The 27,001-nt window shown below is 48.4% G+C and overlaps 2 protein-coding genes across 3 annotated transcripts in view; one reads left to right on the top strand and one right to left on the bottom strand.

Moving 5' to 3' along the window:
* Positions 1 to 12,942: 12,942 nt before the first annotated feature.
* Positions 12,943 to 24,589, bottom strand: PTGR3 (prostaglandin reductase 3). Of its 2 annotated transcripts, none has more exons than XM_032152048.2 (2): positions 24,222 to 24,589; positions 12,943 to 17,748 (listed from the first exon to the last, which is right to left on the bottom strand). In XM_032152048.2, exons 1-2 carry the CDS (start codon positions 24,428 to 24,430, stop codon positions 16,824 to 16,826), a joined length of 1,134 nt encoding a protein of 377 aa, XP_032007939.1. In that variant the 5' UTR covers positions 24,431 to 24,589; the 3' UTR covers positions 12,943 to 16,823. The 2 variants fall into 2 exon arrangements, with proteins under 2 accessions (XP_032007939.1, XP_032007941.1); XM_032152050.2 differs by lacking the exon at positions 24,222 to 24,589 and adding an exon at positions 20,584 to 22,992.
* The window catches only part of TSHZ1 (teashirt zinc finger homeobox 1), a 91,111-nt gene continuing 83,630 nt past the window's right edge, over positions 19,521 to 27,001 (top strand). Inside the window, exon 1 of the mRNA XM_032152047.3 lies at positions 19,521 to 19,765. The gene's annotated coding sequence lies outside the window, so the exon portion shown is untranslated. The remainder of the gene's footprint in view (positions 19,766 to 27,001) is intronic.

The raw sequence follows: 27,001 nt of genomic DNA, 5'->3' as shown, positions 1-27,001 counted from the left end.
CGTGCCATCTTGCATATGATTTTTTTTAAATAAATGGAAGTGTACTTAGTTTCTTCTTCATGTAAGAAGAATAAAACTAAGATCTGAAATCCTAGGATTTGAACATATTTTAACAGATTTTGAACCCAATAGCTGAATTGCACAGGGATGGGAAGAGAAGGAGCTTTTCACACTTTCAATCTGTTCCTCAAGGTGATGAAGAGGAAGGGGCGGGAAAGGAGGAAGGGGGAGTCAGGAAGAGGCCTGGGTCAGCGGCCTCCCTCCCCTTCCCCAGCAGAGTAGCTCTCACATCCAGGGTCTCTGGCTCTGCCCAGGTGGGTGCTGTCTGGATGGGTTGCAGAAACTCAGGCAAGGTTACTATTGCTCTTCTTTCCAGACCACCCCAGGTGCCACGAAGCTGTGCTGGCCGCAGCCTTGGGACGCGGTGGGAGTTCTGCCTGCCTCTCTCCTGCACCTGCCTGCTGGTGCCTCAAATTCCTCTCAGCTGGACCAGAGCCTTCCAGTTCCTAAGGGGTGCTCACTTGGACTTCGCATGGGTGATTTCACAGTGAAGTCAGTGGTCCCTGAGGGCTGGTTTCCAGGGGGCAAGCTTCTCTCTCCCGGGGGTTTGGAGAATGACACTGCTCCTCAGTGGGCACTGGGTGGGTGGGGCTGGCCAGCAGGGAGCCCGGGCTTACCCTGAAGGGCAATGGGTGGTCGCTGTCTCTCTCCAACCCATGGTTCCACTCTACCTCAAGCCCTCCAGAGTCTGTGGCCCACTACCCCAATGCCCTCCTTCCCACCTCACCCCCTTCAGCTAGTGGAATGAGGCAGCTGATCCTGTTCTCCTAGTTCAAAATAGTTTCTTCATCTCCATATATGCAAATTTCAGCTCAAATGCCCCCTGCACCCCTGCATAGAGCTGGCTGCAAACACTCCATCCTTCCTCTGAACGTCCGCTGGGACACTTCCCAACTTCCGAGTCAGGCAGATCTGGCTTAAGGACTTGGACATTTTCCAGCTGTGTGACACTGAGGAATTTACCTGGCTTCTCCGAACCTCAATTTGATCAATAAATGAAGAGGAAGATAACTTCTTTGGTCACTGACACTCTGAATGCTTACTGAGTACTGCTATGTGTATGGTTTTGAAAAGCTTTGGGCCCCACTGGTAAAGCTGCCTGGTCCCTCCCCAGTTGTCCTATTTACTGGCCCTGGAACCTCAGGCATGTCTCTTCAGTGCTTTGTGCCTCAGTTTCCCTGTCTGTAAAATGAGGGTGACGATAATGGATCCTACCACAGGGGCTAGTTATGAGGATTAAATAAGTTACTACCTAACACTGTTGGATCAGTGCCTGGTGCACTACAGAAATGTTAGATTTATTGATTTAAAAAAATGGCACCTCTTCCAGATTCTATGTTGATTACAAGTTGGAATCATAGTATTTTGGATATATTGGGTTACATAAAATACATTCCACCTTTTTAATGTGGCTATGAGAAAATTTTAAATTCCATATGTGGCTCTCATATGTGGCTCAAGTTACTATCTCTATTGGACAGTGTCAGTCTAGAAGACACTGGCTGAGGATTAGATGAAGTAACATGCACCAAGCACTTAGCACAAGGCCTAGATCACAGTAGGTGCTGAATAAATGTCGTGTCTCTCCTCTGCCCTGCCTTTCCTTCTCCCGAAGCCTCTCGTTATTTGTGCACCTGCATTGCTCCCTCCCCATTCAAGTGTGAGGTCTGCGCAGGTAGGATTCTGCCTGGGCCCTCCTGCCCCTCCTGCAGACTCAGAACCTACAGGCAGGAGATTTGGACACTTGCAATGGATGGCTGAGACCACTTTCTTGGAGAGGGTATTCTCCCAAGCTCCTGGCAGTATTGTTACGTGGCAAGACACTTCCCTATTGTTCATACTGGAACCCAGGACTAGGGGCTCCAGCTCAGCCAGGCCTCAGCCCTCCCTTCCCCGCTGCCCAGAGGGGCCCGTGTCCCACCTCGGTGCACTCTCCCAGCTTCCAGGGCTCTGGGGGGGCTGAAGACACGGGGGAGGGGAAGGAAGAGAACAAACAATGTAATAGGTTAACATCATATTTTCTCTTCCTTCATTGCATTCGGGCTGCATGAAGGGCCTGGAAATGTGAACTAAACATGTGTGTGATAATGAGATTGTTGGTGGAAAGTCAGCTTGAAAGGACCGGGAGCAATTAAGCTTGCTGACTTACACAAGCTGGAATGACAAGATGCCAGAGCCGGCCCCGCTCAGCCTGTGTGTGGAGTGGGCCTGTCAGCCCAAAAGTGAGCACCCCATTGCCAGGGAGCTGGGCCTGCCTCCTCCTCCTGCCTCCTGCTCCACCAGGCCCTGGTTCCGTGGACTGCCACTAGCAGACGCCTGTGTCCAAAGACTCTCTGATTCCATGAAAAGTTGTCCCCTAAAGGAAGTGCATCTGTCCTGAGTCCTCTCTCCTGCAGTTGTAACCGAATACTTTAGGACATCAGCAGGCTGCCCACAAACCTCAGTCAATGCCGTCATAGTGCTCCCAATAATGCTCCTGTTCTTGCTGACCTGGCACTGCATGGGCAGAGGAGTGACACTCTTAACAACATGGCCTTTGAAGCCTTGGACAAGATGAGCAAGCGGTGTTCCTGGGGCCTGGGGGCCTCTGAAATCACACACATGCTGAAATCCAGGAAGCTTGAAAGGACCCTGCCTAAAATTGCAGAAGGCGTGACTCCCACACCTGCTGTTTGTTTTTGGAGAAAATGAGGATCTTCAGCTCAGCTTCAAGGCTTCCCCAGCTCACAGCCCTGCTCAGGTGCAGCCCTCCACACTCACATTCCTTCCCACCTCCAGGAAAATGCAGAGCTCAAGGATCTTCCTGCAGCTCTGTTAATATCCCTCTTGCAAAGAGATCCCAGCACGAGTGGAATCCCAGCACCCAGCAAAGGGAGGCCATTTCCACGCACCGCCCTGAATCCTGATAAGGTTTTGCTTTGTCCCCACCCAAATCTCATCTTGAATTGTAATAATCCCCATGTGTCAAATGTGGGACCAGGTGGGGATAATTCAATCATGGAGGGGGTTTCCCCCATCCTGTTCTCCCGATAGTGAGTGAGTTCTCAGGAGAACTGATGGTTTAATAAGGGGCTTCCCCTTCACTTTGCTCTCATTCTTCTTCCTGCTGCCATGCAAAGAAGGACGTAGTTGCTTCTCCTTGTGCCATGACTAAGTTTCCTGAGGCCTTTCTAGCCATGCTGAACTGTGAGTCAATTAAGCCTCTTTCCTTCATAAATTACCCAGTCTCAGGTATGTCTTTATTAGCAGTGTGAGAACAGACTAATACAATGCCCCTTAGCTGGTCATGGCGTCCAACTCTCATTCACAGTCTGCTTACTGAAGTTCTTCCCTCTACCCCAACATTTGGTGATCTTAACAGCCAGAGAAGGGTGAGGCCGAGGGAAGGACATTCATTCCTGCCCCTTGGCATTGGCTCTGGGTAGCTGGATGCCCAGGAATGTATGCAGTCACCAGTATTTTTCATGCTTTTCGTGTGGGTGGTCTTTCCTGGTAAGGAGAAAGATATACATACAAGGAGCCATGACTGCCATGAGAGGCCTCTCTCATCATGACCAGCGACTCTGATGCCACACTTGGTTCCGGCCCTTGGCTCCTGGTTAGGGACTGACGTCCCTCATCCCCGATGGTCCCGCGGGGTGATGCCTGGGGGATGGCGCATCCTCGTTGAGTTTAGGGCTGTGTCATAGCCGATCACACGTTCTTAGGGATCACATCCTCTATAGTGGAAAAGTGAAAGAAGTGTTTGAATGGAACACAACCTGCTTGCCGATGTGTGGCAGTAGCAAGCCTCTCTGTGGATCCCTTTCCTAGTCATGAGCTTTTAAATGACAGAATTTTCCACCGAATATTGTCACAGAGTTTTCTGCCATTAACAGAATGGGTGGATGACCTTAGAATAAAAAGCTCTAGAAAAAGAATGCTGTATATTACTTTTTAAAAAAATTGGAAGTGCTTTATATTATGCTGGGAGAGTACAGCAGGGAGAGGCTCACCCAAGGCTTGGGTGAGAGTGGCAGAGTGGTGTGTCCTAGGGCAGCTGCCATTCCTCTCGGGCCTCAGTTTCCCCCCTACAAAACAAGGGAGGTAGACAATACCATCTTTAAGGTCCCTCTTGGATCGGAAGGTCTGTGGTTCTGTTGTCACAGTTATAACTCAGTAGCATCTTTTACCCCTTGGGGATGCGTGCAAAAGCAGACACTATGGAGAAAACATGATTATCACAAACCAAGGAACTGTGGATTCGGCAGGGTGGAAAACTCCTCATCCTCAAAGAAATAGTGTGAGGAACAAAGTTCCCTTTCGCTCCCAAAATGACTAAAAACAAGCCATTAGTCATTTCATCAAAAAGGGGTTAGTCCTGATTCCATTGGCCAGCCTTCATTTTGGGAAAGCGATTAACTATAAATTTATCTTTAAACTTTCAACCATTCAGCGCCATAAGACTGGAGAAAATAAAAATAAAATAAAAAAAATAAACTTTCAACCAGGCCAGGTGCAGTGGCTCACACCTGTAATCCCGGCACTTTGGGAAGCCGAGGTGGCGGGACTGCTTGAGCCCAGGAGTTTGAGACCAGCCTGGGCAGCATAGGGAGGCCCTGTTTCCACCAAGAAAAAAGAAATTAGCTGGGCATTGTGGTGGGTGCCTGTGGTCCAAGCTATTTAGGAGGCTGAGGCAGGAGGATCCCTTGAATCCTGGAGGTCAAGGCTGCAGTGAGCTGGGATTATGCCACTGCATTCCAGCCTGGAGGACAGAGCAAGACCCTGTCGCTAAAAAACAAACACAAAAAACTTTCAACCAGTCTCCATGTTCTTTAATAAATGGACACTCTGCAAGTTAAAATGACTACTGGTGTGAAGTACACGAAGGGTTCTTAGGGCCAGCATCAAAGACATTTATTTGGTGTCACCTGCCTCAGTTTTAGGCAGGGTAAGGTGTCTCTGCTGGCAGCAGCCAACAGCCATGGCTCACATCCCATGGGTAAGCTTGCTCCAAGCGATTCACCATGGGGGCTGAAGGCAGGCACCCCACCTTGTGCTGGGAAGACAGCTGCTCACTCGGCTGCTGACCTGCCCTGTACCACTTTACCTGCACAGCCCTGGGACTTGGCTGGACCTGTGGAAGAGATGGCAAAAGCCGGTGCCTGCTTTGGTGGCTGGTGTTCAGGGACCTCCCTGGCACCTGAACTCCTACTCCAAGAGTGGCTGGAGGGTAAGGTGCATTAGATAAGCCTCTCTGAGCCCCAGTTCCCTTGTGTCTTCATTTGTGAAATAATAATATCATCTCCTTTGCTGAAGAAAAGAGTGCAGAGTCTCAGCTTGCAGGTGCCCCATGAAACCCTCACCATGCCTGCCCCTTCTGCAGTGGCCCCTCTACCTTGGCACTTATGTAGCAGGGAGTGGGTGAGCAAGGGGCCTGAGATAAGGAGAAGCTTGGTCCTGGGCCGGCCTTGATTCAATGCCCGGCATGTCCCGTGTGGCCCTTGGTGTGGGGGATCCAGCAGTGATACCCTTGGCGCCCCCTCAGGGGTCTTGTGGGACTCCACCTCAAATGTGCATGGGAACCTCATGGGGACATCACCTCAGCCCCAGAGGGGACGGGTGTGCCAGGCTGGCCCTGTCTTGTCACGGTGGTTCTGGAATTCTCCGATTCCACAGAGCGATGGGCAGTTTCCCTTCCCAGCGTTCGTTCTGTCTCTTCCCATTCTGCCTGGTATCTTAACAGCAACAGAGGTTTCTTGTGGTTCAGGTGGCCCTGGCCACTCCCCGGAGAGACATCTGGTCCTCTTGCCGTGGGTATACTTTGCTTAGTCCAGCCTTGTGTTGGAGGGGTGGTGTGGCAGGGTTTGGATGGAGTAGATGCAGATCCTGTCCCTCAGGCAGCCGTCCGATGAAGCAGTCTGAGATGGCCTGGAGGAGGGCATGGCTGAGGGAACGCCCGGGACATGGAGCTGGGTCCATGATCGCCTGGTGCCGGGAAGCTGTCTACCTCTGGACCTTCCCATGCCACGAGCTCTCTTATTGCTTAAGCCAGTTTCAGCCAGATTTTCTGATGCTTGAACCCCAACACATCCTGTTAGATTTAAAAATAATCCACTGAGGGCCTGTCACAGGTTAATTTTATTCCACTTAAAAAAAATTTAGCTTCTTCCACTTTTGGGTGATAAGCATCATAGGGATAATGAATTACAAAACCTTGCTATTCACCGAGTGGTATCTCCTCTCATTTTCCCTATTCTCAAGTCCAAACAACCATAAGGACTGTAACCACTGTCCTGGCATCAGGGCATGGGGAGCCTGTGCACACCTCCCAGATGGCCATTTCCGGAGTTCTCCTCTGTACCTCTCTCATTCCAAGGGGAACGCAAGGAGAGGAGCTGGTATGACTGAGGGCTGGGCATCGGGACAGGTGCTCTCTGCCTTATGGGATGGCATCCATAGGTTAGGGTTATTATTATTCCTCCTGCATAGATGACAAACAAAAATGAAAAATCTGAGGTTCCTGTTGGTTAAAAATCTTGCCCAAAGTTGTGGTGACAATCTATGGAAGAGTGAGCTTTGAGCTCAGCCAGTCTGACTTGCAGGCATATGCAGGCAAGACACAAGTCGCATCAGCCAGTGGAGTCTCCCCAGACAGCACCCTTGTCCATTTGGAACGGGGTCATCACATGTGAGCCAGGTGTGATGGGCAGAATCCTAAAGAGATTCTTAGTGGAAGGATGAAAGCTGGTCTAGTTTATCTTTGATAGTCCTTATCTTTCCAAAGGTTTAGTATTCATTGTTTTGTTCACTTGCTGAATCATTCGGCTGGCATATTGGCAGCCTACTATGCATTGGGTACTTCTTGGGACCCTCTTCAGTTCCAGTATAACTTTCTCTCACACATGAGGGTCAGAATAGTCCAGAGACTCCAATTCCAATGCCCAAGTATTAGGCACTACTGAGACTTCTGAAAAATCCAGCACTCAGGGATTTATTCTGGGGAGTGCTAAGGAAGCACATGGGTTTGCTGCCAACAGAACATTAAAACTGGTCTGAAGAATGAAATATGTATTTGTTGCACCATCAGGTGGACACCCTAGACCTGTGCTATCCATCTTCTTTCGCTTTCCCAGTCGCACAGATGGGTTTACCTGGTTTTCCAGGTGAGCAGCCTCAGGCAGTGAAGGCCCATGAGTTGCCCGAGGCTGTGGCATGGGATTGAAAGGAACCAGAGCCAGCTCTCTAGGGTCTCATTTACAACTGGAAAAAACTGGAGCGCCTGTCCTGAAATCCTGCAATAGTATACACTTGTGAGGCACTGGGTGTGGACTTCTGTTCCATTTTAAAATGAAAGTGAAAAGCATACCTTAATCTAACACTTATCAGCAGGTACTATGCTCCAAACCCACAGTAAAGTCCTGGGAATACAGAGATGACAGTGAGGTGAGATGGATCCTGCCTTCAAGGAGCCCGCAGTCTCCAGGGAGACACTGCGGAAGGTGTTAGAAATCAGATCTGAATGAAGTGCTTGTGGAACCCAGCAGTGAGAAGATATTTGCCCTCCATAGGACTGGGAAAGTCGTGAAAATACTCACTGAAGTTAGGCAAGTGACAAACTGCCTATATTGTCACCCACCAGTCCCGTTATTAAATGATAGCCACATCTTTTTAAGATTTGCTGGTCAAAGCAAAGGTCCCACCTGGCAGCCAGAGACCCCAGGGTTCCTCAGATCTCACGTATGGTCTACAAAGGCCCCAAGAAGCTGACATGCACAAGAGGTCCAGCCTTCCTGTCCCCAGCCCAGCTCAGCCCAGCCTTCCAAAAGCTTTCTACTCCCATTCTCCCCACCTTGGCTCCTACCTTCCCTGCTGCCCCTAATAATTTTCTGAGGTCATCACCGGCCGCCTCCAGTCCTTCCTCTTTCTGCCTCCAGTCTGTGCTGGACTCTGGCGAGTGCCTAAGAGGAGCTGCTTATTCTCCTGCTGCCGCTGCTCACAGGCATCTCCCCAGACCCTCCTGCTCTGCTCCATGGCCTCTCCTGTGGGTTGCGGCGCATGCAGAAAAAGCACATCAAGCCTGGCTACGTGTTCCCAGGAGACTATGTGCTGTGCTGACCACAGTCAGAACCCCAAACGAAGGATGAAGGTCAGGTGCTCAGGGGCATGGCAGGGGGTGCCTGCCCGATTTCCACAGAGCAATACGTGAGAGCCCAGAACAGACACTGGCTCCCTGCCTGGGCATCCAGGGCTATCTGCAAACTCCTAAAACTAGATTTTATCTACAGCTCAGTTGGCTTCCTTTTTGATAACAAGATGTTTTCTTGCATTTGTCCTGGACAGACAGGTGTTATTCCAATGGCTACAGTGGTGTATTACGAAGCATTTGTGTGGTTTATAACGTTTCCCTTATGAAGGCTACTGCCTCTTACGTTACTATAATTTCTATGGGCCCATCTTTAAATAAATGCTACATGTATTGCTGCATCACCTGTTCCAAGTGACCGGATTCAAAGGTGATATAAATGGGATGTTTCTCCCCTTCATCAGGGTAATTGTTTAGTATCTTGCTAATGACGACATAAGCTGAGCGACAGCGGACCCCCCAAAGGCCTGCTAGGAGTTTTACTGACCACTCCAGCTAAAGGAGTGAGGTTTAACTGGTGACCCCAGACCAGGGGAGAGAACACTGGTATGACAAAGAATTCGACTAGAAAAGCATAAGGGAAACACCAAGGAGTTTAGGTCCTTTTGAGCCCTGCCTTGATCTGAAAGGTGGTGAAGCTGGAGGTCTAGGGCCCACTGTAGGCCTAGGGCCCACTGTAGGCCACTCCTATTACCTTTCTGGACTTACTTCCTGCCCTGGTTAGAACCATATGAGAACAACTGCCACCAGAGCCCTCTGAATATCAGACATACAATCAGGTGCCACAGCTGAGCTTCAGAAGGCGGGTTCCTTTAACGAAGCTGAAAATGTGATGATAAAAAGGAACCATTTTCATAGTTATATCAAGCCCTTGTTTTTGCGATTCACACCCAGGTAGCCTTCCGATTGCTCTGAAGTGCCTGATGAAGCAGCATTGTGCAAGATGGGAATCCCTCCAAAGGCAGCGTAATAATCCAGGACCTTGCCACCAGCAGCATGGGTTGTGGTGGGGGGGGGGGTCACCTGGAAAATGCTGACTCCCAGGTCCCCTGTATCTCCTGAATTGGGACCAGTATTTGAACAGGTGACTCGTACAGACGTTAGTGGGTAGGACGCACCCTCTCTCGTGAAGGGCAGCCTTGGTCTGAGAAATATCCGAGGACTCAGGCTCTGCTCAACCAGTGATAAGTGATCTTGGGCAAGTCACTTTTCTGTGCTTTAATTTTTCCTTCTCTAGTGGGAATCATTCGTCTCTACCCAATTAATAGTAGAGAAGTGAAGACAGCAAAATTGCAATCAAATACATCAAATGCACAATTAAGTTCTAAAATGTTACAAAAAGTATATGTACAAGTTGAAAGGACAAATATTCTCCAATACTGATAAGGGTGGCATTTTAATTTTCCTGCTGCTGGAGAATGAGCATTCTCTACAGTTGGCTTGACGCCAGGGCTCTTTCAACTGGCCCTCATTCCACAAGTAATTCTCCAAGTTACTTTGAGTAAAAACCCTCAAGGAGACAATTCAATTTCCAAATGTAAATTCCAACAACATATAGAGGGAACACTATCACTACCAGTCCCCTGGTGAGAAATGAGGTTTTCTACAAAATGTGATTGCCTTTGACATTGTTGCCATTCCTGTGAAGTGGTTTTTCAATGTTAAAAGAAGCTGCTTCTATTGGGAAGGGATTTGTTCATGTAAAGTTGAAAGTTTACGCTTGTTATGCATGAGTTCGAGGGAAGGAAGACAGAAACGATGTGGAAAGACATGGATGTTCAATGTCATGTGGTTTTGAAGGGCTTGTTTCTGACCCTTAATTATGATCTGTCATTTATACAGAATATAGGGTTCTTGCCACATGTGAGCATGAAACGTGGACCCACCGATGTCTTCCCCACACATATCCCCTTCACCTTAAAATACTTCCTGCCATCAATGAGTGAATTCATCCCCCAAGGAGCTGAGTCTACAGGATTCAGAATTTGATTTTGGGCAGAAGGGCAAACTCAAATTCTAGATATTCTGCTACGAAGGCAAAGATTATGATAGTCAAATATTATCAGCTTTCTATAGGCATAACATGTAGGTGAAATCCTTCTAGAGAATGAACGCTCTACACGATTCTATTTGATTTTCTTTATTTGATTTATAAGAACACATTGATAGGAGCCCTTCCTTGTAGCATTAAAACTAAATTATGGGCCGGGCGCGGTGGCTCACGCCTGTAATCCCAGCACTTTGGGAGGCCGAGGCGGGCGGATCATGAGGTCAGGAGATCGAGACCATCTTGGCTAACACGGTGAGACCCCGTCTCTACTAAAAATACAAAAAAAAAATTAGCCGGGCACGGTGGCGGGCGCCTGTAATCCCAGCTACTTAGGAGGCTGAGGCAGGAGAATGGCGTGAACCCGGGAGGCGGAGCTTGTAGTGAGCCGAGGTAGCGCCACTGCACTCCGGCCTAGGCAAAAGAGCGAGACTCCTTCTCAAACACAAACAAACAAACAAAAAAACTAAATTATGGATATTAAGCCATTAATTCCATTGAGGCTGATTTGTTTTTAACTTTCTGTGATATTTAGACGACACATAATCAAACGATCTGGAATCCTACTTGTGCTGGATTAGAGTTGAACACACTTTCATGGTCAGAACCGTGATACTTCTACTGGGTTTATCAACTCCTCCACAAAAAGATTCATAACAAAGGCCAACTGTTGTTCTGCAAACCCCTAGTCAGCCGTATCCCCGACGGTAAAGGGGACTGCAGAGAAGTCACCTGGCGGATGGGAGGGCATTGGCCAGTGTTCCAGCTTCACTTCTGAGTCCAACGGGCTCCGTGACCTTGGACAGGGCACCTTTTCTCTCTGGGTCCCGGTTTCTTTTCTTCATTCATAAAATGGGTAGAACTAGATTATTCTTTAAATCCCAAATTTAACAGTTTAAAAGCAACTGGGGCAGGTTGCAGTGGCTTATGCCTGTAATCCCAGCACTTTGGATGGCTGAGGCAGGAAAGTCACTTGAGCCCAAGAGTTTGAGACCAGCCTGGGCAACAAGGGAGACCTTGTCTCTACAAAAAAAAAAAAAAAAAAAAAATTAGCCAGGCATGGTAATGCATACCTGTAGTCTTAACTACTCAGGAGGCTGAGGTGGGAGGATCGCTTGGGTCCAGGAGGTCGAGGCTGCAGTGAACTGAGATCATGCTACTGTACTTCAGTCTGGGCGACAGAGCGAGACCCTTTCTCAAAAAAACAAAAACACAAATTGAGTCTTCTCATTCTCAAGGGCCAGAGACGGGTGCAGGCTCCTTCCAGCTCTAAGTTTCTGCTGACAACCATGGACCTCCAGGGTTTCGGCATCTAGGGCAACCCCTCTTCTAAGGACACCATTCCTTACCCACGTTTCAACATCTCCCACCAACCAAAGAAACCATCCATTTGATCATTCTAAGACCCTGTTCAGTTCTTTAGGTGCCGAGGATAAGACAATAATTTTATGAGGATTTTTCTGAGCTCTAAGCATAAATCCATTTTTCATATTTGATGCTACCAGCTGTGTGCAGGATGTTTTAATTATTTTAATTTCATACCGTTTCAAAGACACCATGAGATAGTGCTCCTCAAGGGAAATTTTAGCTTGGGGTGGAGGCACGTGTTCAAATTGCTGTACTTAGGCCAGTATGGTGACTCATGCCTGTAATCCCAGCACTTTGGGAGGCCGAGGTGGGAGGACTGCTTGAGCCCAGGAGTTCGAGACCAGCCTGGGCAACATAGTAGAATCTCATCTCTAGTAAAAAAAAAATACAAAAAAATTAGCCAGGCATGGTGATGCGCACCTGTAGTCCCAGCTACTCAGGAGACTGAGGTGGGAGGATGGCTTGAACCAGGGAGGTTGAGGTTGCCAATAAACCATGATCGCACCACTGCACTTCAGCCTGGGTGACAGAGCTGAGATCTTGGCTCAAAAAAAAAAAAAAAAAAAAAAAAAAGTCTGTGATCTGGCCCACTGCTTCTCAGCATACATGAAGAGGTATTGGTTTTCCCCAAACTGTGCTCAACGTGATACTTACCCTTAACAGCACCCCAACATGCTTCCTGAGGACAGTCAAGCCTCCTGGGATGCAGTCAGCGAGCACTGATGGGCAGGTCTATAATGGGCAAGAATAGACTCGAGGACAGTGTGGACCACAAGGCCCCTCTAGTCTTGCTGCTGTGTCACACTAGCTACTCAGGGAAAGAATTAAACAGGATTCAAGCAGACATAATTGAAATATATCCTTTTTTGACTTCCTGTGAATATCAACTACTACCAAGAATCACTTGATCTGATACATATTATTAAAATGTTATTTGTGTGTTTTGTATAACTTTTTCTTTTGCCAACATTCCATAGTTTGTTCATGGTAACAGCAATAAGGTTCTCATGCCAAGCATTCCTCCTTTTACAAGGGGGATAGCACGATGCTATAAGCCTAGGAAAAATAAAATTCAAAGTTTAAAATGAAAAAAAATAGAGTAAGACCTACTATTTGATAGCAAACAGGGTGACTATAACCAATAACAACTGTACATTTTTAAATAACTGAGTGTAGCTGGATTGTTTGCAACTCAATGGATAAATGCTTGAGGAGGTAGATACCCCATTCTCCATGATGTGCTTATTGATTTCACATTGCATGCCTGTTTCAAGACATCTCATGTACCCCATAAATATATACACCTTCCATATACCCATAAAAATTAAAAATAGAAAAAATAGAAAAATAGAAAAAAAATGAAAACAAACTTTAAAGCAACCACACCAACCATATTGGTAATCCAGTTAAAAGTGACCACACCAACCGTATTGATAATTCAGTTTTGTATTTTGACTTCTGAAATATGATCATAAACGTTTAATTCTGGGCCATAACTGGGAAATTAGTTACTGAACATCTAACTTTCAACAAAAAAGCCCATGAAGTTTACATAGATAATTCTTGTGTTTAACTAACTAATAAAATATTTAATAAAATGAAAGTATAGAGAAAAAAATTATGAATTCATCAAATCAGGCCATTTTGCATCCAGATTGCATTCAGAAAACTTGTTTAACACCTAGGAAATTACTGTCCAAAGTTGATAGTGCTTGGTCTTTTTTATCATTGTTTTTGTTCTGAAAGCTGTGCATTACTCATCTATTTTTATATAAATCTGAAATACAGTATTTATCCCATATGTCCACATGGTAAAGTAATCAAGAAAAATATTTTCGGTGCTTAGCACCGCCACCCCAATTTAAAGGAAACTCTGACTGTAGTAAATTCATGCTAATTGAGAACTCTGGGGAAGGGGTTAAAACATTACCCAGGTACAAGTCAGGTGGCCATTATAAATGTTACCCAAATAAAAGCCAGAAACAGGAAGCCAAAAACCAGGTCCCTAAGGCAGGCATGTGTCTTAAATGATATCATTTGTCAAGTTTCCAGCATCTTGTGGTGGTGAACACAAAAAGAAGGTCTGTGTTGTACTGAGGACATTACATCCTCATTAGCTGGAATGTTCCTCAAGTACATAACGCAGGATTTTCATTTCAATAAGCAGCAGCTACTTGTCACTGCACTTTCATTAGATAAACACAGAATGTAATACTAACGACCACTTACAGAGGTTCTATCCTACTCCTGAGGAACTTCATCCAGATGAAATCATATAATGACAAGTTATAGAATACATCATGCAAAACTTCCTTCCTTTCTTTGCAAACTATTCCCTGAATTTTTTTTTTTAATGCTGAAGTCAGTTAACAGCAGTAGTCATCATCAAAGGAACCCCTAAATGACACTGCTGGTATTTTCTGCCTGCAAAACAGGCTTGAAGGAATAGCATTTGGCTCTTTAGAAGTCATAACCAAATGGTAACAGATCACTGGGACTCCTTGGTTTCTCAAAGAAGAGGCAAGCTCCTTCCACCCTGCCCGGCTGGTGACCTTAAGCCCGACATGCAGAGAAGTCCACACTGAGAAATAATGTACCCACTGGGATTGTTCCACCCTGGCCCCTTCTCTAAAAAAAGACTGACAATTGCCCTGAGTTATGGATGTACTTTTGGTGATATGTATTACAGTTCAGAAGAAAGGTGTTGAGACCATCTTACCATTTCACCTCCCATTAGAGGCTGGTCTTGAACAATAATCCCAGAAGATGAAACTGATGCTGAACTATGACCCTCAATTTACAAATCATTTTTCAAAAGAATAAAAAAAAGTTTAAGCATATTTTTGGCATCATCTGAATGGGCGGAATCTTTCATGTTTTCTAAGAATAATTGAAAACAGCACGCAGTGCACTTTCTTAGTTTGGGGAAAGAGAGAACATGAGGTTTTCAGATTGTATTTTATTTTAATCCTGGGTGTTTGAATTTTATTTTTACATAGCTGCATTTAGTATATTCCCTCAAAACATAATAAATTTCTATTCTGTAGCTTAAGGGATCCATCAGTTAAAATGTTGGTCTTTCATCTTTATTACCCTCCCATTAAAATGAAAGAAAGCGGGACTCACTTCAGTTTCGAAGAAGCAATTTAGTTGGTAATGTCCTTACTCCCCAAGTCTTTACAAAGGGAGAAAGTACATTATTGCTTAGATTTCACACATCTATCTGCATAAGAAGCAACTAAGCCTTTTGGACACAGACTACGTTAAATTTAATAATATTCTTTGATTAGATTATTTTATTACAACATTTTTCCATTACCAGTCATTTCCTGTGCACAGTTACATTCATAAAACCTGCTCCCCCCTCCTTTGTTTGTTTGTGAATGTAAAAGCGAGGCAAAGTCTCTTTGCGTGTGGCTGTGGCCGTTAGGTCTGAAAGGGACGGATGAATAACTAAGCACCACACTGGACGGGTTTTCCTAGTCCCCTGCACCAGTAACCCTTTGCTATAATGAGGACACAAAGAGCCTCGCATCAGGCCACTACCCTTCTTCATAACTCAAAAGCGTCACAGTGGCAATAGCCTCTGGTGCTATTTGTCTTTAGTGCAGTTGTGACACTTCGGCATGATCCATAATTTGGCAGCTATTTACCGTGACATTTCCCTTCAGTGCAGCCATAACATTCAGCGAAGCCATTATTTGGTTCCATTTACCATATAAATTGTATTGTTGTGCATGCATGCTAGCAGCTACATTAGGTACCTGAAAATGAGTAAATCTTGTAAAATAGATACTAGCAGCTATTCGGCAGCAGGATTTCCTTGCTCCTCAGATGGAAGGAAAGAAAAATTAAATACAGTCCCCAAATTTCCTAGAGCATCTTTAATTGAGTCCATATTTATTGAGCAGGTTAGATACACCGAAACCTAAGACTTTGAAAAATAATCTGATGGGCTTCACCTTCAATTAGAAGGGCCCCATGGGGTTTCAGCACAACGGTGACAGCGGCAGCAGTCTTCAGGGCACTAAAGGTTAAGAGCGAAGCCGATGAGCCACAGGCGTGATTCAGAAGAGAGGGTGCAGGTTTCGCTGCTTTTCCTGTGTGGTCAGTGGGTGAATGTGGGACATCAGGCTATAGTGCCAAGGAGCTTCTCGTTCCCCCAGAACACGTGGAGAGAAAAATGGGAATGCAGAATGAGTGGCTGCCATTCTGTTTCCAGAATCAGAGGTAACACACAGCTTCTAGTTTGAAAGCCTCTAAGGAGAAGCAAATGTATTCTTCCTTGAGATGACGCGGTCCCTACGGTGCACAGGGCGATGGGACATACCGTACCGTGAGCAGTGCAGCACGCTGTTACTAAGGCCTTGCGGTGTGCCTAGACAGCGTTTCCCTCCTGGGGCCCGGGTTTTGTGGCGAACCCCCACCGAGAACGGAGCGCATACTTTTTTCTTTCCTGCGTCTATATTAATTTTAGGTCCCCCTAATCTCTGTGGTTTCCTTTTCCAAAACCTACTTTCTGTCTATGTAAGTTTTCAACATTAATTTGCTGCTTCAGAGGAAAGAGAACATTTCCATTTCACATGTGCCTTATCAGGTTGATGGTAGATAAAAGCCATGACGTGCTACTTCTTCAAAACACATCTGTGTTCACGGAATCATTTTTCTAATAACAAAATCAAATTTGGGAGGGAATTCCTCCAAATGTCCACTTAGACAGTTGGTTAGTGATTTATAGAAAAAAAAGGACCATTTCCTGAGGATAGATTCTGAAAATATATGGCTGGGTTTTGCTACACTTGTCACTCATGAACTGCTTATTAGCATAAGACCAAATTCTCCCAAAGCAAAGAAGTCAGGAACCACTTTCAAAACTGATTTTAAAATCTGATCAAGCTGAAGACATACTGACTTGATCAGATCTGGCATCAGGAATGAATTTAGTTCCCTGGAACAATAAAATCTGGAACGAGACCATCCATGACTAAAGAATTGAATGTACGCGTTTTCCCTCTTAGCCATGGAGGGAAGTTTTATTAGCACATTTTTTTTCCCCCAAGGGAAGAGGAGGAGGAGGAGAAGGAGAGACCTATTCATTAACACCTTACTTTTGTTTTAAGAAATATTATATCCATTACCAACTAAAAGTAAATTGATTTGAGTAATTCTGAGACATAAAGTGCCCATTTTCTTTCTCCCTTGATTTATGTCATTGTTCTGTTTTTACAGCTTACTGTTGACAGAGTGAGGTAACTCAACTACAATTTTTCCAGTGTTTTTTCCCATGTACATATAATTGACAGCATGGAATATGGACTCCAGGCCAATAAACCTGCCCTCTGGAGACAGATCTCCAAGGTCCACCTCACAAACCAGGTCTCCACTCACACACATCTCGAGCAAGTGGCTCATGGCTGCTTGATACTTAGAAAGGTAATGGTTCAGGAAGAAGCCCTGTACACTGGCAGATTTCTTGAGCAGTTTGGCTGGCAATGTTCCTGCTTTCACAGGCGAAAGGCCAGTAGGAGTTTGGTAGCCAGAGATAAACCCTATTACTATCAAGCGCCCTTTCGTAGCCAGGGCGTCTACAGCCAAGTCAAACATGGCTCCCCCAACAGATTCATAGACCACATCGACGCCTTCAGGGTACTCCTGCTTAAGGACGGTACCTACGGGTTCAGTTTTATAGTTGATAGGACGATCACAGCCAAGAGATTTCAGAAAAGCAGACTTTTCATCAGAAGAGCAGGTTCCAATTACATGGCACTTTGCCTTCTTTGAAAGCTGCACAGCAAACTGGCCCGTTCCCCCAGCTGCTGCTGTCACCAAAACTTTTTTCCCTTCCGACAGTCCTCCGAGCTCTTTCAGGCTGATGTATGCGGTGGTGCCACTTACCAGCAGGGTAAGATACTCGGGTTTCACTGAGGGCACTGGAGTTGCAATGTTGGCAGGCACAACTGTGTACTCAGCAAAAGAACCAGGTGCCATGTAAGCCACAGCTTGGCCAACTGTGTATCTGGCACTAGCAGAGAGGCCTAGGGCCACCACCTCTCCAATGCCTTCGAAACCTATGTCAAAGGGAGGCTTAACTGAGGGGTCATAGCGGCCTGCTGAATAGTTGATGTCAGATGCGTTAACACCAACAAATCTAAAAGAAAAGAAACAAACAAATATGTTACGATGGGTTTTTTGTTCGGCATTTAGATTCTGCTTAGAGAAATTCCTCTAGTTCTGGCGACCCTGGAGGGGTTGCTAAGCTATACAATCTGATCGAATTTGAGAAAATTAGTCCTGCTGCTCAGATAAAAAAAGAAATTAAACAAGTATTAGTTCAATGTGCTTTGTACTCAGTTTTTGGCATATTTTATCCTTTCATCAGTTTAGAAATGATTTCATATCATTTTAAATGGCAAGTTGTTTGTTTCACATGCCATTTATTTCTGTCTTCTTTCAAAAGTAGAAATAAGCAAAAAAAAAAAAAAAGAAGGAAAAAGAAAGAGAGTCAGGAAGTCCTCATTATATATAAACTTCACTGGAGCTGTGAGTTGGAAATTAATTGGCCTCTTAACAAAGATGTTAAAAACAACACTGGGATAAAATATATTCAAAGAAGTAGACTTGTATTGATTCTGGCAACAATTTAACACTTAAGATAATAATAGTAATGACAATGATATTATTAAAGATTGATGGAATGTGCAAGGTCACTGGTTGCTACATGTTCCTGCAGGGGTTGTTTGAAGCACTGTTAGAGTGGCTGTCGCAAATTTTCTTTCTGATGTAACTACATCCAGTGTGAAAATACGCATTTTGATTAATTGAACAAAAACTGGGTAGAGCGATTTTTATGAAACATTCAACATTTCACAGTCCTTTTCAGATGAAAAGGAAAGCAAATCGTCACTATATTTTTCCTCAACAAGAAGCAGAGACATAACTTGATTAATACCAGATGATTATTTTCATCTTGGTATCCGGAGTCAATTTAATTGCGAGGCCAGTGTTTTTCCCAGCTTTTTTCATCTCAATATACCTCATAACAAAAATATCCTGATACATAGGAGGAAAAGGCCATCTACTAAGAATGTCAGGAGGTGGCTTAGACACATAATGGAAGACCCTAAAAATGTCATTTCCACCTGTAATAGAATGAAAAGGTAATAGTAACTGGTGGCAAGAGGAAAGCTGTTAAGTATATCATTTAAAAGGAATTCACTTTTAATTTAACTTAATAAACCAAAACTGCCCTGTATGTGATACACTTTCACCGTGATATAGATAATACTCTGCGCTTATAAATGCTCACTTATGATCATCCCCCATGTATCTACAGGACAGAAAAGTCTCTGTATATTGTAGAAATAAGAACGCGGGGAGCAACTGCTTTCTGTTGTGTCAAGCTGCATTCAGACGCCAGCACACCACACAGCCTCAATAACACCCCACACAGTTCCATACCCATAGAAGATACACAATCATGAGAAGGGGGAAGATGAGTTTTGCTGGTTTCTCATTTGGAATTTAATATCAAGATGCCTACGTTCTATTTTTTTTTCCTACATTCTATTTTTAGAGAAGGGAAAGAACCTGCCATCTTTCCTTTAAATTTACATAATTCTCAAGGCCTGGCGTTTTAAAAAGGGCCCACTTCCCTGGGAGCTTGCTTCTGGACTTCACAGCAGCTGCCCAGGGCAGAGCCAGCTGGAGCCCGTCTCCGTGCCTCTGCCTTAGGCTGTAAAGCAAACTCCAGGAAAGGTGCCCGTGGGAGTGGAAGTGACGGCAGGGTTTGCTCTGGAAGTGGGGGGGACAGGAGCCGACCCACTGCCAGTTGTGTTCTGTGCAATCCTGTGCCCACGATTAACCCTTCCCACGCCCTTTACCCCTCCCAGCTTGTCCCCCTGGTGTCTCCGCAGTCCCAAAGGCAGTAGCCGCTCCTCTGCAGGGAGACCCAGCCTTGGGGGGACACCCGGGCGGCCAGCCCCTCTGCGACGGCAGCCCTCCCCACCTCAGGATGGGCGCGCCCTGGGGGGCTCTGCAGGAGGAAAATGCAACTCCCCCCTCTCCCCGCCCCAGGCTGTGGTTTGCCATTTCCTGGGAAGAGGTGGAGAGATGGAGCAGGACGAACACCGGAGCAGCCTGAGGAGCGCGCACACGCGCTGGACCCGGTTAGCAGAGGCCAAGTTTGGGAGGGGGAGTGGGGCTCTGCTGGGAGCTGGGGCGGCTGCAGCCAGCCAGCGGCTGCTTGAGTTTGCCAGGGGCCTTTGCTTGAAAAACCACACCAAACATCGTGGTTATTCGCAAGGGCAAGCGCTGGAGCGGTGGCAGCAGACGCGCGGGGCCCGCGTGCCGGTCCAGGCTCCGTCCATCCAACTCCCTCTCCTTCAGAAGTGCCCGCTGCAGCCCTCAGCTCCAGCCGTACAGTCCTACGGCGTCCTCACCGCCACCACGGAGAGGGGGTTCATGGACCCCAACTCCCGGGCGGGCCGGGACCGCGCAGGCCGGGCGCCGCGGTGGAGTTGAGGTTCCTCAGGCCTGCGACCCTGACCTCGGCCTCTCCGGGCAGGGCGGGGGCCCCGGCAGGCGCGCCCAGTCCGCGCCCTTCGTCCCAGCGCCGGCCGCGCAGCTCCGCCTGGGTGGACAAGTTCTCTTCGAGTCCCCGCGCACGCGGCGCGCAGTGGCCGACAGACAGGGCCCGCCGGCGGCTCGACCGTGACCTTGGCCTCGCAGGCACCCCCATTTCTCACCCCTGCTCTCCCGCCCCGCCGTCTTCTAAACTGTCTGCGTGGTTGGTGAAGGAGGCTTAGGCTGGCTGACGGCAAGAGCCCGCGGCGGCTGGGCTGGCTCCTCGCACCGCGCTCTCTCCTTGGTCTCCCTGCTCCCGGTTCGCGGACCCCCACCTCCACCGGGATCCCCGCTTTGACGCGGCTTCGCGCCCGCGGTTGGTGGGGACCCTCCACAGCCTGGGACCCGCCTGAGTCCTTACCTCTGCGTGAGGGTCCGCAGCTCGCACCTTCCGCTCCAGCAGAAACAAGTTCAAGCGCAGCAGGCGCAAAGCGAATGGGGGCTCGGGACGGGGAGCAGGGGCGGAAGGGCCAGGGAGCCACAGAAAGACAAGAAAGACACACTGGGAAGGATGCGCGCATTTGGAGACCCTCCTTGTACCCCCACCCCCCCTTTAATTGAAAATGTGTGCATGCAATGAGCGCAGGATTCTAGTAATCCGACGGGAGGATCCACTTAAAAGACTAAAATCCAGGAACCCCAGGAAAAAAGAATAGGACCGGCGCAGGCATTCTCCAAATCTATACCCTTCTCGAGTCACCAGCTTATATGTACTAAAACGTGCTAAACCCCCTCGTCATGTTTACTGAGAAACAGAGCGATCCTGCGGAGGGGAGAGGAACGCTTTCCTCTGAACAAAAACCAAAGGCGAGGATTCAAGTCCAAAGTAAAAGCCTTCAATACTGGGAGACAAAACAAAGTCGTCCAAACCAGACCTGCCTTAAGAAAAAAAAAAAAAAAAAAAAAAAAAAAAAAAAGAAAGAAAAGAAAAAGAAAGAAACAAAGAAAGAAAGAAAGAAAGACAAGAAAAAAAGTGTGTGGGGGGGAAATCTCAGCCTGGAGAGTCAGCAGAAAATACTGTTCCCCTCCCGTAAGCAACAAACCGTTTATCAAAAACGCCTTCCCCATCCCCCACCGTCCCTTAGCCATTCCTACAAACTCTTTGCTCCACTATCTTACACTTGAGCAGAAAATCGTTAGAAATATTTGGAAACGAAATAATCTGTCACCTTCTTACGAAGAAAGCTGAAAATAGTGCATAAACTGACTTAACCTGGGGATGCCTCTCTCTTTTTCTTTTCTAAGGACTGAGCATAGAGGGGGAGATGGGAAGTTGTTTTCGGATACATAAAACAGTAAGGTAAGAACTGGATAAAGGACCATCAATTATACATTCTATAGGGATTTTATACGCCCCTTCTTACATCTTTTCTAAATAGTAAACTTTATTATTCTACATCAATGTCTAGCTTACAAGCACATCCCTCCCTGTGAATGAAGAATCTGTATTTTGTGCTAAGATGCAATGAAATGTGTAAATGGCTCACTGAAAGAAAAAATTCAGCGCACAATTAAAACCTCCAAACATCCTTCCCAACAAGAGAATTTAGGCTTACTCAATTCATTCTAGAGGGGATTTTATGATGATAAAAATGAGAAGCACTTGCATAAAATTTAAAGCAATTAACATTGCTTAGGCGAGATTTGGTCTAGTATTAAAATGAACTAACCTGCAGTGAATTATTAAGCCTCTATTCTTAAGAAATTCGGTAAAATGTCACATCCACTGACACTGTTTGCAAGAATACAGGATCTTCCTACAACGTGGTGGTAGGAGCAGATTTTCCAACAGAGTAGGGAAAGCGGGAGGCAAAGATTTTGTCCCCTCCCAACTCAAAAGAAAACTGGCCCCATTCTTTTCCGCTAAGGATTCAAGGAAGAAACTAGGGGTCAGGTTGCTCATATGGAGATACTATTTATGTTAAAGGGATTCTTGGCGTGTGTGCAGGGAAAAAAGGGCATGGATTTTAAAGTGGAGCACACTGGGGAGCTCCGAACATGGGAGTCTGCACTCCCGCGCTCTGACCACAGAATTCAGGGATCCACCTGTCTCCCGCCCCGGGACCAACCCTGGTGACCCAGCGCAGGCAGTGCCTAGGCACCCTGGCAGTGCCTCTCTCCCCAGGGGAGAACTTGCCCTTTGGGGAAGGGAAAAGGGAGGGGTCCCAGGGAAGCGGTAAGCCTGAAGGGAGAGGAATCACAGGAGGAAAAAAACCCCACAGAGTTTATTAACACTCGCAGGCAGAGAGGCCCAGGAGACCCAGCGCAGTCCGGCGGGAGCCCTCTCCACCGAAGGCGGGTTGTCCCACCAGGCTGTGGCTTACAGTTCTCTAACGCCCCACCTTCCCCCTGCCCTTCCTCGCTCAGTCGCCTCCTCTTCATATCACAGCATTTCCAAAAGGAATTTTATTCACAAACTTGTGTGTGTGTTTATACTGGTGTTTGCAGTCAAGAGTACACTTTATCAGAAGGAGAAAAAGGGAAAAACCCTGTGTGGAACTCCTTGCCCGTTAAAGTTTGTTTGGAAATCTTTTCAGTCTGGTGTCATCTCAACTTCTAGCAAATCACTCATGCGTTTTGTGTGCTCCACGTGAACACACACACTCAAGCCCTTCTTTTTAGCTGGGCTGGGTGCACGCTCTTACTCTCAACAGCACTGGCATTTCATCCCATAATGAATCAATCCTCTGCTGTGTCCACAGCCAATGCAAACATTTTCAAGGATCCCTACACACTCCCCTTTAAGCCATTCCAGACCAGCCCCCCACCCCCGCCTCCACACAATCCCACCCATGGTTCAATCATTCTTCCCAAAAGGTTTCCAAAAGTTTTATATCGTGATCAGCATTCTTCCATACTACAGTCTTGTTAGGAAGGCTAACAGGAATCTCGAAAATGGACAGATTAAATGCTGCACCAAGCTACTTAGGAAGGGTACATTGTGTCCTTCAGTCCCTGCAAGGGACTTTACGGTACTTTCTAGCACACAGTTTACAACATAGTTACAGTCAGAACTTACTCCTCCCCTTCGATATTATTATTCAACTTGAAACATGCAGCACCGTAAACATTTCGATGGAACTTTGCAGGCCTCTGCAGAGGGCATAGAGGAGCAACTTGCCAGTCAAGTCGGGCAGCCAGGGACCCACGGAGCAAAGACCTAAACGGGCATGGCTCCGATAAAGAGTGAGGTCCGTTTCCTCCCTGTTGCTTCGCCAGTTACTAAAGATGAGTGAGGCGGAAACACACGACGGTGGGGAGTGCGGGGGATGGAAAAGCCAGAAGGTCTCGCAACAACCCGGTGTCACCTGAATGTTTGCAAAACGTGCGGGCAAAGGCAGCCATGCCCCCACCCCGACCCTTGCCCAGCTGCCCGGGACACGCGCCACGCGGCGGTCGTTACACTCAGGGGACAGACAACAGTCACACTGCACTGACAGCACGCAGACAACACCGGCGAGGTGCACACCCACACACCCAACGACAGGCTCCGCCACTGCGAGGCAGCTGCCAACCTGGAGGGAACAGGGAAAGCCAGCCGGGTCCCAGCCTCCTTCCTCCAAAGCACGTTTACCCAAACGTCGCAGTTTGCGTCCAGGCTGCTCCCGCTCCACCCTAAAGATTATGTCAACGCAGGAACTGTGGGTGCGCGCCGGCGGGCCGGCGGGGAGCCTCCCCTTCTGGGTCCCGTCGGTTTTATTTCGGGAGCGGGAGGGGGAGGAGGGAGGGCTGGAGGAGGGGAGGGGAATCCCAAATTAAAATAACCCTCAGTTATGAGGACGTTCGGTGGCATCGGATATTCACACCAGCAACAGTCACATCACATTCGCCTTCGCCAGATGGCGGCGGGTTCAACTTCCCGGGATCTCGCAAACTCAGGCTGTGCGCCCGAGCGCGCGCCGGAGTGTGGGCACGCGGGCGGGCTGGGGACTGCGGGAGCGGCGCGGCGCGAGCCCGGGGCGAGAACGGGGGCGTGGGGCTGGGGGGCGCCGGGCTCACCGGTTCCGGACGAGGAGGTCTCCGTCCCCGGGGAGCGGCACCGGGCAATCCCGGCTCAGGGTGACGGCCTCGCGGAAGTTGGGGCTCAGCCGGGTCACCACCAGCTTCTGCATGGCTTGGGGAATGGCGGAGCCCTGGAAGTCCAGGAAGTGGCGGGCGTACGACATGTCCACGATGGCCCGGGCCCCGGCGGGCACCAGTCGCAGCATGGCCCGCGCCTCCGCCTGCTCTCTGCGCCGACGCTGGCCGGGGTCGGGCCCCGCCCGGGCTGCTCGGCTCGGCTGTGTTCTGCTCGGCTAGGGCGGGCGGGTCCGCCCCTCCTCCGGCCGGCGCCCTCCCCCTGGCTCCCCCCTTCCCCGCGTCGCCCGCTCCAGCTCCCGCTCCCCCCGCCTCCCCGGCGCCGGCGCAGCCCCCGCGAACCCGGGCGCACCACCCCGGGTGTCCCGGCCTGGGGACCGCTGCCGCCCCGGCCGCTGCTCCTTTAATCTTTTTGTTTTGGTTTGAATCTGCTCGGCGCAGACTGGCCAAGGATCCTCTCCGCCCTCCCCCTTCCTCCTGGCGCGGGAGAGGCACCGGATATCCCCACCCTCCCCGAGCTCTAAAAGCCGGATTTGACTCCTCGCGGGCAAGGGTGGCGGCGGGGGGGGGGACGGCGGGCAAGGGGGGACGGGGAATTCGCGCGTCCCGCGGTCGTCCGCGGCCCCGAGCCGGCGGCAGCCCCGGGCGTCCCCGGAGCGGCGCGGCGGCCGGCGCAGGCGCCTCCCCTTCCCGTGCGAAGCGTTCACTTCCTTGCAAGGTGGTACGAATCAACCCCGAGCGCGGCCCGGGCGGCGGGGCACGACCGGGGGCCCCGGGCCGGGCAGGGAGCCCCTGCCGCCGCAGCCGCCGCCGCCGCCGCCCGCGCACCCGTACCGACCGCGTGGCGGGGAAAAGTCCAGTGCCTCTCGCTTCCCAGGCTGGTGGCTTCCTGTCCCCGGAACCCCTTGCCCGTGCTTTCTGTCCACGGTCTGTCCCATGCAAGTTGGACGAACTAAGCCATTTTATTTATTTTGGCCTAGATTTCATGTTTTTCCATGAAGGTTTTAAGTAGATCTACAAGACTGTTACAGGTTTCCCATTGGGAGAGAACACACATATAGAAAACCAGAAGGCCAAATTCCCAGAGCACAGACACATTTTAAAGTTCTAGGTGGGGATGCCGAGGGACTTAACTGAATTGGAGACGTTGCACTGCTGTGTGAGGACCTCATTTTCGAGCCCAGCTAGAAAGATCTGTCGTTCCATCGTGTCCATTGTCTCCCTACTGGCGTGCATGGACCAAATGTCAATTCACTTTTTATAGAGGGGCCAAATTAAATATTTCCACACTTTTCTGTGATGAACTAAGTCCATCTTTAAATTTTTATTTAAATTGTAAAATTTAATTTTAAAAATATCTTGCTTTTCAGTTACCCACGAATTACCAAAATATAAAAGCCACTCTGGGCTCCTCCCTAGCCAAATCTAACCCCCCAACCTGAGATTGCAAAAGCGACACAGGTATTTCTTTTTCCCCCCAAATGTAGGACATGCTTCACCCAAGGGTAGTTTGGATGCACGTGGTTACGTGTGTATGAATGTGCAAGTGTGTGTATGTGTATGTGTGTGTGTTAGGGGGAACTAACAGGTTTAAAAATCTGCAGGAACTAATGTCTACTTAACTTAGAACATATGAGTTTTACCCGGTATCAGCCAGTGGATTACAATAACAACACTGAATGAATTCCTCCAATGTACAATCTTTTATGTTATGCTGTATTAAGATTTCTTTTTTTTTTGTCATATTGTTTAGCTCCGAAAAAAAGAAAACAAAGCAATTAAAAAGATTGACAGGTATGGTTTGTGAGAGACCTATTTGTAATTGTCAGGGTGACGTTGGCGATAGGAGGAGGAGTAAAAACTGAAGCAGGAAAAGCAGCTCGATGTGTCTGTCTATCAGTTGAGACTGTCTGAAAGCTCTGCGATCCGAATGTGTGTTATATTTCACTGAAAAGAGGAGAGAGCGAGAGTGCATCTCCCTCTCTCCCAGGAGTTTGGGGGGGGGGGACAGTCCACGCTCATCTCGCCCACCCAGTGAATGTCTGCTCTTCACCCCCTTTGCACACACTCTCCGGGTTGTTGTTGCCTTTTTTTTTTTTTGGGGGGGGGGTGCTTTTTGTGTATTTTTCAAATATTTTTCTGTTGGAAGATCAAGACCGGCCAAAAATCCATGATCAAAATGTGTTTGCATTAGATTTCGCATTGGAAGAAGCGGCGATCCTGGCGGCCAAGCCCCCCGAGTGGAAGCGCGGGGCACCAAGTGGCGCTCCGGCGGGGTGACACTGTTTGATCTGTGACTGTTTGGAAGGTGGAGCAGCGCCTGACATCTCCCCCGGCGCATGTATGTACGGGGGCTTCACTCCTCTGTCTTGTTTGCTTTCTTCCTCTTAGACTAAGTGCGGGGAGGAAAAGGACAGCCTGCATCGGCCTCGCTGGCGCACAATGAGAAAGCTGCGACCCGCGCACTAAAAACACTCGCCGCGACCCCCAAACAGCGAGGAGAGAGGGGGAGAGAAAGTTGCGCTCGGCGACTCTCGGCTCGCGGAAGAAGGCGCAGGGGAGCGCCCGGAGCGGCGCGCCGGGAGGAGCGCCCGCCCAGCAGCAGCGCGGCGGCGGGGAGGCGGCAGCATGGAGCGCGGGCCGCGGGCCGGCCCGCCGAGCGCCCGCCGCTGCGCCCGCGGCCCGCGTCGGGGATGACTCCG

The sequence above is a fragment of the Hylobates moloch genome, unplaced genomic scaffold (genome assembly GCF_009828535.3).
Source record: "Hylobates moloch isolate HMO894 unplaced genomic scaffold, HMol_V3 SCAFFOLD_5, whole genome shotgun sequence".
Classification (NCBI taxonomy): domain Eukaryota; kingdom Metazoa; phylum Chordata; class Mammalia; order Primates; family Hylobatidae; genus Hylobates; species Hylobates moloch.
This window is presented reverse-complemented; position numbering and strand designations above follow the sequence as displayed.

What these genes read in the sequence shown, in the direction of transcription:
- PTGR3 (XM_032152048.2), bottom strand. Translation starts at nt 24,430, where the DNA reads ATGCTGCGACTGGTGCCCGCCGGGGCCCGGGCCATCGTGGACATGTCG. An exon ending in GACCTCCTCGTCCGGAACCG is followed by an intron (nt 17,749 to 24,221) that starts GTGAGCCCGGCG and finishes CTTTTCTTTTAG; the next exon opens with ATTTGTTGGTGTTAACGCAT.